Source organism: Aotus nancymaae, unplaced genomic scaffold (assembly GCF_030222135.1).
Source record: "Aotus nancymaae isolate 86718 unplaced genomic scaffold, 86718_ANA_hifiasm-v0.15.2.pri h1tg000006l, whole genome shotgun sequence".
Lineage (NCBI taxonomy): Eukaryota > Metazoa > Chordata > Mammalia > Primates > Aotidae > Aotus > Aotus nancymaae.
This window is the reverse complement of record NW_026988417.1, coordinates 89,710,810-89,723,797: the sequence shown is the minus strand read 5'-3', so window position 1 is coordinate 89,723,797 and position 12,988 is coordinate 89,710,810. Positions and strand designations below refer to the sequence as shown.

General features: G+C 33.5%; 1 protein-coding gene across 1 annotated transcript in view; it reads left to right on the top strand.

Moving 5' to 3' along the window:
• The window catches only part of STPG2 (sperm tail PG-rich repeat containing 2), a 1,129,165-nt gene extending 1,117,233 nt beyond the window's left edge, over positions 1-11,932 (top strand). The window contains exon 11 of the mRNA XM_064369406.1: positions 11,867-11,932. Coding sequence (XP_064225476.1) covers positions 11,867-11,872 — 6 coding nt within the window. The 3' untranslated portion in view covers positions 11,873-11,932. The remainder of the gene's footprint in view (positions 1-11,866) is intronic.
• Positions 11,933-12,988: the final 1,056 nt, after the last annotated feature.

Below are 12,988 nucleotides of genomic sequence, written 5' to 3'. Positions count from 1 at the left end.
GTTTATTGCAGCACTATTTACAATAGCAAATACTTGGAACCAACCCAAATGCCCATCAATGATAGACTAGATAAAGAAAATGTGACAGACATATACCATGGAATGCTGTGCAGCCATAGAAAGGAATGAGATCACATACTTTGCAGAGACATGGATGAAGCTGGGAGCCATCATCCTCAGCAAACTAATAGTACAACTACACCCAAGTGCTCCCTCCACTTCTTTTCCAAGTGTTATGAATCAAGTATAAACAAAATTTCACTATTACACTGCAGATTCATTTTGCCTGATTATGAGATTTTTCTAAATAGAAACATGCACTTTTTGGTCTGTCTTCTTTCCCTCACTATTATGTTTATGAGATTCATCTATATCTTTGCTTGTGGCTCTAGTTTGTTAATTTTTATTCTATACAGGATCCCATTGCATAAACATACTCTCAGGTATGCATTCATCTTACTATTTATGAAGCATGACTTCCAACTTTTATATATTACAAATTGTGTTGCTATGAATGTTTTTCTACATGTCCTTTAGTGAACATACATATAAGAGTGGAATGTTGGGTTGCACGGCATGCATATGCTTAGGTTTCACTGAAGCTGCCAAATATCTTTCCAAAGTGAATGTATTAAGTTATATTTCCATTCCCAGTGTGTGAGAGTTTCCATGGCTATATATCCTTGCCTAAACTTGATTTTTTTTCCCCTGATTATAGCATTTCTGGTGGCTGTGTATTGCTATTACACTGTTAAAATATTTTAGTCTAATTACTAATGAAATTAAGCGCTTTTCACAAATTTGTTGGTCACTTAGTTATGCTTTTCTGTGGTCTGCTTGTTCCTGACTCTTACCTATTCTTTTCTATTGATTTTCCTGTTTGTTCCCCTAATTTCATAATCAATTATATATTCTAAATAAAAGTTATTTGTTGACTATCTTCTCCTTCTCTGTGACTTCTATTTTTGAGAATCTCAATGATGTCTCTTGATGAACAGAAGCTACAATCTTATCATCCTATTTAGCATTTTTCCTTTATGTTTAGCACTATTTGTATTTATAAAAGCGATCTTGGCATATACCAGATTCATAAAGATTTTTTAATGTTTACTTTGAAAATCTTTATTATTTTCATTTTTACATTTAGATTCCCAATCCATCTGGAATTTGCTTTTACACATTCTATGAGGTAGAGGTCAAGATTTATTTTATCCATATGGATGTCTACCTGATCCAACACCATTTACAGAAAACTTTACCCCTGGCTCAATGTTCAGACTACATTGAGACTACCTTGTCAGAAATTACCTTACAGTACATTTGTGGATTTGATTCTAAATTCTCTATTGTATTCTATTTTTCTATTTGTATATCATTATGCTAATAATTCTCTATTTTGAATATTATAGTTTTATAATAGTCTTGATATTTGGAGTTTAAGTTTTCCAACCTTGTTCACCAGCTTTCTTCTTAGCCTTTGCATTTTCCTATTCATTTTACAATCAGTTTTACAACTTCCAAATAAAAGAATAACCTGATGGGATGTTAAACATGGATCATGGTAAATCCTTAGAACAGGTTAGTGATATCGATGTCTTTGTATATTGAATCTTTCAATACACAGATATTTTTACTCACATTGCAATTTTATAAAAAGAAACATTGGTTTATAAAGTCTCCATAAACACTTAGACAAGTTATCAAACTCAAATTGATATCTCCCTCATGATCCTTATATATTTTTAATTAAACTAAATTTTCCTAAATGTCTCTACTAGAGTATAAAATTTGATCACATTACCATTGGTGTCCAAGTCTGATTTTCTCATCATCCACTGTCCTAAGGAAAGCCTCATTTCTTCTTTTAAGGTGCATTACACGTGACATCATGCTACATGAGATCTGCCTCTGTCCTTGCTTTACCACTTAAGCATGTGTTTTCCTCCATCAGACAACTGCTCACTAGTCCTTCTGCCATATGCCAATCCAGGCCACTATCAGACACTGCTTCAACATGGTTCCAGGACATGCTTTTGGGTGCTAATGGCTGCTCTGAGCCAGCATGACCACTGCCTACCCCTGCCACTCTACACCACTATTCAAGATATATCTGGGAAGATTCCAAGCATGATGTCCTATGACTAGATTTCCTCAAACCACAAGGCATAAGGTCTATTCAGCCTTCGGATGGGAAATAAGAACTAGAAAGGCCCCTTTTCCTCTGTGTTATGCTGTCTTAGAGTGATTTAAGCAGGGCTGCTTGGGTTGGAAATTTAGACAGTATTGTGAGAGCACTTTCTCAGTCTTAACTCTTACTCCTTTATTTCTAGTATGCAAAATGCCTCAAGTTGGATAAAATTGGCTCAAAGAATAACCATACCTTAAAGTACCCTAAACCACTGCTTGCTTCTGATATTTAGTTGTAAATCCGTATCAACATGATGAACTCATTTTTCCATTAAAATATCTTCTCCTTCCATTGCTCAATCTGTCAGTAATCTGGCTTTTGTAAATCTCTACCTGTCTCCCTACTACCCATGTGTTTGCCACCAGACCACCTCTCTACATCTGAGGTCTAACTGTGGGTGTGATTAGAGTCCCTCCATTCAGCCTTAATTTCATTAGGATATGTGAACTATAGTGTGGTTGTATATGTGGTTTTTGTCTTTTGTGAATATAGCTGATGTAATATACATGGACATGCATATGTGTGGAAATGTGTTTTTATTTCTTTTAGGTAAATTCCTAGGAGTGCAATGGCTATAGTATATTGTAGATAAATATTTAACATTTTAGTAAGCTCCCAAAATGTTTTACAAAGTAATTGCTCCACTTCTACATTTTGAAAAATTGTATATAAAAGGTTCAGTAGCTTCATATTCATGCTAACATGTGGTACTGACAACCTTTTTTGCTTTAGCCACTGTAACGAGTATAGAGTAGTATCTCATTATGATTTGTATTAGCTCACCCTATGACCTTAGGGTGAGCATCTTTTTGTGAGCTTACTGGTCATTCAAATAATTTCTATAGTGAAGTGTCTGTTCACATCTTTATTACCATTTTAGTTGGATTATTTGTCTTATTATTAGTGAATTATAAATTCCCTTTATACCATACCATAAATACATGTTGCACTTCAGACCATATATTTATTCTAATTATATTACTATAAATACATGGCATTCCTCATACCATATATTTATTTTAATTAAATAAGTTTTGGCACTATCGTAAATCATTTTCCAATTATTTGCTACTACATACATCTATTCTTACATAATATGGCTTGCCTTTTTTTCCCCTACATCTCCAAATTTTTTTATTTTAATATATTTAGTTGACAAAAATTAATATATTCAAATCACCATATAGCATGATTGTTTTATGTACATTAATTAGCACATTACCTTCCACAGTGTACCTTAGATCCCCAGAACTTGTGCCTTTTTGACATCTTTTGCAGAAGTTAATGTTCTAACCATTTTCATAAAGTATACCTCATCGTTTTTTGTTTTGTGGTTTATGCGTTTTGTGTTCTGTTTAAGAGAATATTGCCTAATCAAAGGTTGTAGAGATTTTTTTTTTGCTTTAAGTTTTTATTTCTACCACTTACAATTAAGTATATGATGCATTTTGGATTAATTTTTGTGATTTTGTGTGGTGAGGTTTGATGACATCATCCACATGGACATCCAGTTGTTTCAGTACCACTGTCAAAGACTTTTCTCTGCCCATTGAATTGCTTTGGAACTTTTGACAAATATCAATCGATCATATATGTGTGACTTTTTTCATCAATTTATTATTCTGTTCCATTAACCCTTTGATGTAGCTATACTTTCACCGATGTCATACACTTCTGATTTCTGTAGCTTTATAGAAATTCTTGAAATCAGGTAATGCATGTCTCCTAACTTTTAAAAAATTACTTTGGCTATTCTAGGTTGTCAGCAATTTTATATAAATTTTAGAATCACCTTGTCGATTTCTATCAAAAGTATTTCTAGGACTTTGAGATTATGCTGACTCTACAGATCAGTTTAAGGAAAATTAATATTTTGAGAATGTTGGTCCTTTGTATCCACGAAAATATTAAATATCTTTATTTATTTAGGTCTTCTTTAATTTTTTTCAATAATGTTCTGTAGTTTTCAGTGCTTGCATACCTTATTTTAAATTGACTCCTAATTATTTCATATTTTTCCATTATTATGACAGAATATTATTTTATTTTCCAAATATTTTCTCTGCTATTATATACAAATGCAAAAGCTCTTGCATATTAACCTTATATCCTACAACTTTGACAAATTAACATAATACTTTTATTAGTGGTTTTATACAGTACTGGGAATTTTCCATGTAAATCGTCATGTACTATGCAAACATAAGTAATTTTATTTCTTTTTAATCTGCATGCATTTTACATTATTCATTTCCTACTGCAATGGCTAGGACCTTCAGTACAAGGTTGAATGGTAGTAGTGAGGGCAGACATTGTTGCTTTATTTCTAATCCTGGGAGGATGCGTTAAATATTCATCCTTAAATATGAGGTTAGCTTTAGTTTCTCATAAATGTACCTTATCAGTTGGTGGAAATCCTATTTGTATGTAGTTAAAAGTTTTAAAAGTGTCTTAGTGCTGAATTCTGTCAAATATACTTCTGCATCTACTGAAATGATCATGGCTTTTCTCCTTTATATTGTAAATATGGCAAATTACATTGATTGCATTTTTAGTATTAAATCAGTCTTTTGTTACCCAGATAAATACAACTTGATTATGATGTTTGACCTTTTTAAATGTTTCTGGATTTGGTTTGATAATATTTGGCTGAAGATTTTAGTGTACATATTAATGTAAGGTATTGGTCAGTATTTTTTATTTTTTTCAAATGAATTTGTCTGGTTTCAGTATCAGGTTAATACTGACCTCATTAAATGAGTTGGGAATTATTTCTTTCTCTTCTATTTTCTGAAAGTGTGTTATATAGACTTGGTATTGATTTTCCTAAATGTTTAATTGAATTCACTAGGGAAGCTAACTAGGCCTAAACTATTCTTGGTTGGAACATTTTAAACAACTGTCAAATTAATATACTAAAATAGTCTCTCTTTCATATTAATATGTATATTTAAAAATTTTTTAAATTATACATTAAGTTCTGGAATACATATGCAGAACCTGCAGGTTTGTTACATAGGTATACACGTGCCATGGTGGTTGACTGCACCCATCAATCTGTCATCTATATTAGGCATATCTCTTAATGCTATCCATCCCCTAGTCCCCCACCCCCTGATAAGTCCTTGTGTGTGATGTTCCCCTTCTGTGTCCATGTGTTCTCATTGTTCAACTCCCACTTATAAGTGAGAACACGAGGTGTTTGGTTTTCTGTTCCTGTGTTAGTTTGCTGAGAATGATGGTTTCCAGCTTCATTCATGTCCCTTCAAAAGACATGAACTCATCCTTTTGATGACTGCATAGTATTCCATGGTGTATATGTGCCAAATTTCTTTATCCAGTCTATTGTTGATGGGCATTTGGGTTAGTTCCAAGTCTTTGCTATTGTGAACAGTGTTGCAATAAACATATGTGTGCATGTGTCTTTATAGTAGAATGATGTAGAATCCTTTGAGTATATACCTAGTAATGGGATTGCTGGATCAAATGGTATTTCTGGTCTACATCCTTGAGGAATCACCACACTGTCTTCCACAATGTCTGAACTAATTTACACTCCCACCAACAGTGTAAAAGTGTTCCTATTTCTCCACGTCCTCTCCATCATCTGTTGTTTCCTGACTTTTTAATGATCACCATTCTAACTGGTGTGAGATGGTATCTCATTGCAGTATTGATTTGCATTTTTTCTTTTGAGAAGTGTTTGTTCATACCCTTTGCCCACTTTTTGATGGGGAAGATAAAAGAAAAGCTAGTTTTATTATTTATGAACAATTTCTCATTATTTTTATATATAAATTTACAGCAGCATTTCTAATAGGGGCATTTTCCTCTTGAATTTACTTATTTTTTTCTAAAAATATATAATAATTTTTGACAACAGGAACAATGACATATTTGTATTTGTTTTCTAGTGTTTAACATAGAACTACTGGTAGTGTCTAGTAAATGTTTATGTAAAAGAATGAATAAATAAACTAAGAGAAAAGTCAATGATAAGATCCATGATTTAACCAATTTATCCCCCTATGTCACAGGTTTCTCATGCATAACACAATGTGTAAGTATATTATCCAAGTTCCAGGCAGCTTTGAAATCTCTTGAAATATATTTATATTTCACTAGTTTGGTAGTTTGGATGTAGAAAAGAAATACAAGAATTAAGCAGCAATGATTCTTGTGGGCATACTCCTCAGCCATTTATACAGATTTTAGTCTTTTTCTACCTTCTTATCTTCAGGTAAGTTTTAGTACAGTAGCCCCCCTTATCCATGAAGTATATGGTCCAAGATCCCCAGTGGCTGCCTAAAACCACAGATAGTACCAAACCCTATAAATATCATGTTTTTTTCCTATACATACATAACTATGAAAAAGTATAATTTCTAAATTAGGCACAGTAAGAGATTAACAACAATAATAAAATAGAACAATTATGAGAATGTACTATAATAAAAGTTATGTGAATGTTTTCTTCTTTTCTCTCTTTTTCTCAAAGCTTTTTATTGTACTGTATTACCTATTTTCATACTATGGTTGACTGTGGGTAAAGGAATCATGGAAAGCAAAGCTATGGATAGATGAGGGGTACTAATATCCACAAGAACGCCTGTATGGCATTCTGGATCTGTGGCAATTTCCTATTCTATGATTTAATAATACAGTTTAGAGATTAAAAGGACTAAGAGGAGATATAATCAAACTCCATCACTGCACAGGACAATTAATTGAGTCTCAAAGAAAATATGTGTTTTTCTACCTCTGTGAATGACCTCTCATCAAATACAGAAGACTTTGAGTAACAAAATAGAAAGGTTAGGAAAGGTGATAAGAGAACTAAGGTAATTGAAGATTTCCTCTTTCTTTTTCATTCTCATTTATTTTCTGGAACAGATATTTTTATTAATACTGGAAGAAGGGACTTATACAATAACTCTGTAGCACTCTTGAGGGCACAAATATGCCAATCAATGTAAAACCTTTAAAATCAGGTATATTTCCACCTCCTCTGTGTTTTTTCCTACAGTTTAAGATTACAAGATGTTTTCTAATTGTTTCTTCTTTAAAATTTTACTTATTTCAATGCCAATGTCAGGGTTTCACGGAGCACATATTTTTTACAACTAAGTCCCACAGTGAATTTTAAACGACTTAATGTTGTTGTGACTTTATATGTATATACATATACCCGTACATTTACTTTTAATTATTATTCAATGCAAAGGTTGTTTTATATCTCTGGAGCAAACAACAAATTTCCTTCCTTGAGCCATAGTTTTTACATTTAATACATTTATCTATCTCTGTTTGTCTCATTTCTAAAAGAGAAGGCAAATAGATGAGTACACTTAGATAGAGCTAACCCAAGTCCTACCTATACCTTTTAACATTAAGTCATATTCCAAAATAAATTCATTTTACTTAACTCCCTCTGTAATTAATTGAATAATCTTTCTGAGGGTTTACTTTATAAAATGAAGTAAAAAGAGGGTCTGTCTGAGTTATTCAATAACTGTGTTTTGTTACAAAGGTGAGCCTTTCCTACAAATGGGTAGGAATAATTGGTCAGACAGCTGTTTCCTGTGAAGTAGAGGGGCTCAATAGCAGTACGTACATAATATTGGTGGCAGACAATTAAATTGTCCAATTTGTGTCCATTTAGGATCTTGCCTATCTTTAATATAATCTGACAGCACTTTTAGTTGCATCACCTGTTATTTAGAGTGCTTGGAGAAAAATAAAAACTCACAAAGCATCTTCTTAGTTTAATAGAGGTATTGCTTATATGAGAGATGAAAATAGAGAGAGGGTAGAGGAAAATGAGAGAGAAAAGACCCATTTGGTCTTAAATTTTACATATATTTTATATTTAATCATAATGCTCTAATTTTTACTATAGAAACAGAAACAGAATAGGATTAATCTTTAATTTTTGTAATTGAAATATTTTCCTTAATCTTCTACTACAAGAAGTCATTGTATAATGTTTACAGGACTTCGACAATTTCTAAGAAATATTCTAGGAATGTGTATTTTCTCTTTGTCCTACCTCTGTGTTTCAAATTATAGCTAAAAGGGAGGAGAAAAGAATAGAAAAGAAAAAGATAACTTGTGAAAAACAGAAATGAGAGATTTGAATGTATGAATTACTTTGGATTCATATTAGCAGTCTTAAAATTAAAATTATTTGCGCATATTCTTAACTATTTAACCATGTTCTATTATTTGAACTCAATTATCATTGGGTTAAAGTTGGGTTCTTATTAATAAAATACGTCCCTTCAGAAGGTACATCAGTGCTTTAAGTCAAGAGTATATTAAAGTAAGTACATTATGGTTATTTCCCACATTGATAAAGAGATCTCAGTTGCTTATAGGCATGTAGATGGTGAGTGGCAGAGCCTGGCTTTGAGTCACACAGTTTTATTCTGAGTCTTTTCCCCTCATCAAAATATGATGGTGCCTCTCACAATACAGAAATATTCAATATTACAGTTCTTTGGTTGAATTGCCATTTACTTCTTTCATAGGAGTTATTGTTGGTTCTGCATATGTGTGTGGTTATAGAGTTGTCATTTCTGTGTCTTAAGATAAACATTTGAGAATTTGAAAGAGAGGAAAAAATAAACAATTCAGATGTACAGCCATCTTTGCTCCTTAATCATCTATAGTAAGAGAGAGGGCTGTCACTGAACATTAACTATAATCAGTTGATTCAATATTAACAATTACCAAATTTTAAATTGTACTTTAAAAATAATCTTCAAAATATATTTGCCACTTGGAGTAGATTTGTCCACAATTTTGAAAATAACCTGAGTGAAATATATATACAAAGTTAATACTTAGTAAAAATTAATGTATTGTTATGAACATGGGAGCTCAGATGAAAGTAGTAAATTAGGAAAATAATATAATTAATTTTAGTGACTTAAGATGGACATTACAAATTAAGTTTCTATTCCTGGGGAAAAATACCTCTTAGATTTTCAACTATAAGGAATAGATAAACTTTATGTTAATATAATTTGGATAGATGTCCCTGAATAAATTCATGGATACCCTATGGCAGAAAATAACTGGCACATAAGTTAATATTGAAACAATATAGGAAATGCTAATCCCTAAAGAAATAACATCAAGATAATACATGTTTGATAACTTTCTGGGATGGATCCACTTGCCTCTTTGGGATTTTTACTGAAACAGAATTTTAAAATGTGATAGTTAAGGCATGGCTTAAGAGGATAAATAACATGTGGAAAGATTTCCATAAACAGCTTGATTTTTATGATATAGTTTTTACTTTTTGCTTATAGTTTCCATGTGTTTTTCATACATGATATAATGTGTGTAAAGTATTTGACTCCTAGTTGGAACTCAACTGAGTTAGTTTTTGCAGTTACTTATTTTATCATTTTCAGAGCCCTCTACTGTTTTTATTTAAAATAACAAGTTTTGTAAAAACATGGCTTATTTTGCTTTCTGCCAGCCACTTCACTCAAAAGTACTCATTGATTTGTTTACTCTGGTTGTTAGAGAAATGCAGACATTTTACAATATTACTATGAAGACATTATACTTTGCCCAGTGCACCAAAATATTTATTTTTCGAACAGTTCCTGAAAGCATATCATAAACAGCTATTTGAATAATTATGAAAAGACATACATTACCATTACAATGTAATCACTACTTATTAAAATTTTAATATTAAATTACAACTCTGAAAGTATCTGCTGCTTTATATAATTTTTTCATTTTCTTTTAATTTTTTTCAATTCCTAAGCCAAATTTACTGACCCTGAAAATAAATTCACAGGAAAGTGAGTTCAGATAGTAGTATGTCCATTTTAGGCATACAATCTACAGATATAAGATAATTAGATTCCTCCTCCTTCTTATTCACTTTAGCAATTGTGAAAGCATGGATCTTATTTTCAGTTCTGTCCTATTCATTTAATAACATGTATTACAGTGATTCAGTAGTCCATCACTTATCTTCATTTCATTTATTAGCACAATGTCTGGGACAGTGATGGGGTAAGATGCTACATAAGAGCAGGCAAAATTCCTGGGGAGTTAGTTTGGCTTCTTTCTTACTGCTTTCTCTCTTTTTCTTCTTTTTAAAGCTTTTTATGTTAAATTCTGAGCTAGCAGCTGCATGTTTGAGCATGAATTCCTTGGTTTACAGTGAAATAGCACATCCCTTAGGATAATATTGCTTTGAAGAGGAGATGACAGAAGTCCTGTTGGTTTCGCTTTGATGCAAATTATAGCCCGTGTATCCTTCAGTTTCATGTCACATTTGTGAGTTGCCTGACTACATGTTCCCCAGATAGAGAAAAAATAAAACTTATTTTAACCTCAAAGGAAAAATAAAAATACTAAACTCAGTAAATGCCATCTTTTTCCAATAAAAGTGTATGCATGCTCTTAAATTGAGCACCATTTATGTTGCCATAAACTACCCATTTCACCTGCTTCAGGGAATTTTTGAAAGCCTAAGACTCTTAATTCTGGGTGCCATGATGATGACTGAGGAAAAATGTCAATAAAGTATAAGAGAAAGCAAGGATTTAGTTTCAAGGCTTTTAGAATTAGAAATACTAATACTGATTTGGCATCATTTTTGTTGAATTTGACAGTTAGCATCTGGCAAAGTAACTGGCAGACATTTTAAGTGGTTAGTAAAGTGAGTGGCAAAGGACTTTGTGGTTGAAAAAATCACGTCGATTCCCAATCCCCTTTTCCTTTTATTTTCCTACTGTGGAGATTGGAGATACTAACTAGTTACCTCTAGCTTGATTAATCACATGATAACTTTCTGAAGAGATGTAAGCAAAATCCACTCAATGTTTCTTGGAAAGCTTTCAACTTCCTGATAAATGGGCTAGACAATTCATATGTTGAAATCCTACCCCTTAACGTGATGGCATTAGAAGGTGGGGTCTCTGGGAGACGATTCTGTCATGATGCTCTGCCCTCATGAATGGGATTAGTGCCTGGATTAAAAAAAAAAAATCCAGAGTTAGCTTGCTCCTTTCTTCATGTGAGGACACTGAGAGAAGTTGCTATGAGGAAGCAGGTCCTCACTAGACACTGAATCTGCAGCCACCTTCATCTTGGACTTTCCAGCTTCCAGGACTGTGAGCAATATATGTTTGTTGTTCATAACTCACCCAGTGTATGTTATACCAGCCCGAATAGAATGAAACAATGCAACTGCTTCTTCTGAGCCTCTGTGCTTTGAATGGCATGTGATACTTGAAACTTCATGAGTCATTGTTTGAATGTAAGAGAAAGACCATGACAATCACAGAGAACTTGTGTTGATACGTGTAGTAGAGCTGGAGATGTGTCCCCCACAACCCACTTCAAGGAAGGACCGGCTGCTACCTGTAGAGAGTGGGATCCACAGACAGCCTCCAACATCAGCCCTTCAGGATCTAACTCAGCTGCTGAGAGCGATCTGGTCAAGGCCATTCTCTTTCAGGGACAGAGTGAGATTGAGTTTATGCCCTGAAATGAACCTGGCCATTTCAGCCCAACACGGGATACTCTGATAGGCAATGCATACTCTAAAGATTCCTGCTAGGTTGGCTAAGGTTTTGTTGGGTTTGCACGGCAGTTTTTTTTTTTCTATCTAATCTTACTTCCTCCCACTTCTCTTTGTAGGTGTGATCCCTACTAAACATCTTATATACCAGTCGTCTGCCTCAGCATCTCTTCTAGAGAACCCAACCTGTAAAAATGAAAAAAATATATAAATAAACATAAAACGGTGACAATCACCCAGTTTCAAACATTTGGTATGTGAGAAACAATTTATTTGAATCACAGTTAACTTGCAAAGTTTACAGTTGCATGTTGCCAAATTGTTTCTAGCTGTTATAGTGGCATAGCTTCATTTTTTTCTTCTTAAGCATTTTATTTAATCATCATAAGAAAGTAGTAGTATTTATATTATCTTAGAGGGGACATCAAATATCATTTGGTCTAAGTCTTTATTTTATTAATCAGAAATCTGAGGCCCAGAAATACCGAAGAAACTTTCAGTAGGCTCCAGGCAAGAGGCCAAAAAAAGACCACATCAAACAATTTATTTAATGTTTTGTTCATATTTGGTATACTGTAACTTCTTCATTGCTTCCCCACACATTAAACTGTGGTCTTGAGCAGTTGTTTTCCAGTGTGGTTTTAAACCAGCAGCCTCAGCATCATTTAGGAAATTGTTAGAAATTAAATGCAAATTTTCTTGTGCTACTATGGATATATTGAGTCAGAAATGTTACCAGTCAGGAAAAAAACAACAACAACAAATAATATGTGTTTTTACAAGTGCTTTAGAGGATTGTGATTCACACTAAAGTTTGGGGACCAATAGTTTAAAGAGAGATTTACCGGTGTTGATAGAAGCTGAAGAATGTAGGCTCCACTCCCAAGTCACCTACAAAACAGTGGTATGATCTTGAGACTGCCACTGCTTCCTTGTACCTAGTTTACATAGTCTTTACAGAGACGGTTGGACCAAATCAAAGTTTAAAAAAGATTTTTGGCTGGGCATGGTGGCTCACCCCTGTAATCCCAGCACTTTGGGAGGCCGAGGTGGGTGAATCACCTGAGGTCAGGAGTTTGAGACCAGCCCGGCCAACATGGGGAAACCCCATCTCTACTAAAAATACAAAAACTAGCTGGGCATGTTGGCACACACTTGTAATCCCAGCTACTCAGGAGGCTGAGGCAGAAGAATCACCAGAACCCAAGAGGCAGTGGCTGCAGTGAGCTAAAATCGAGCTA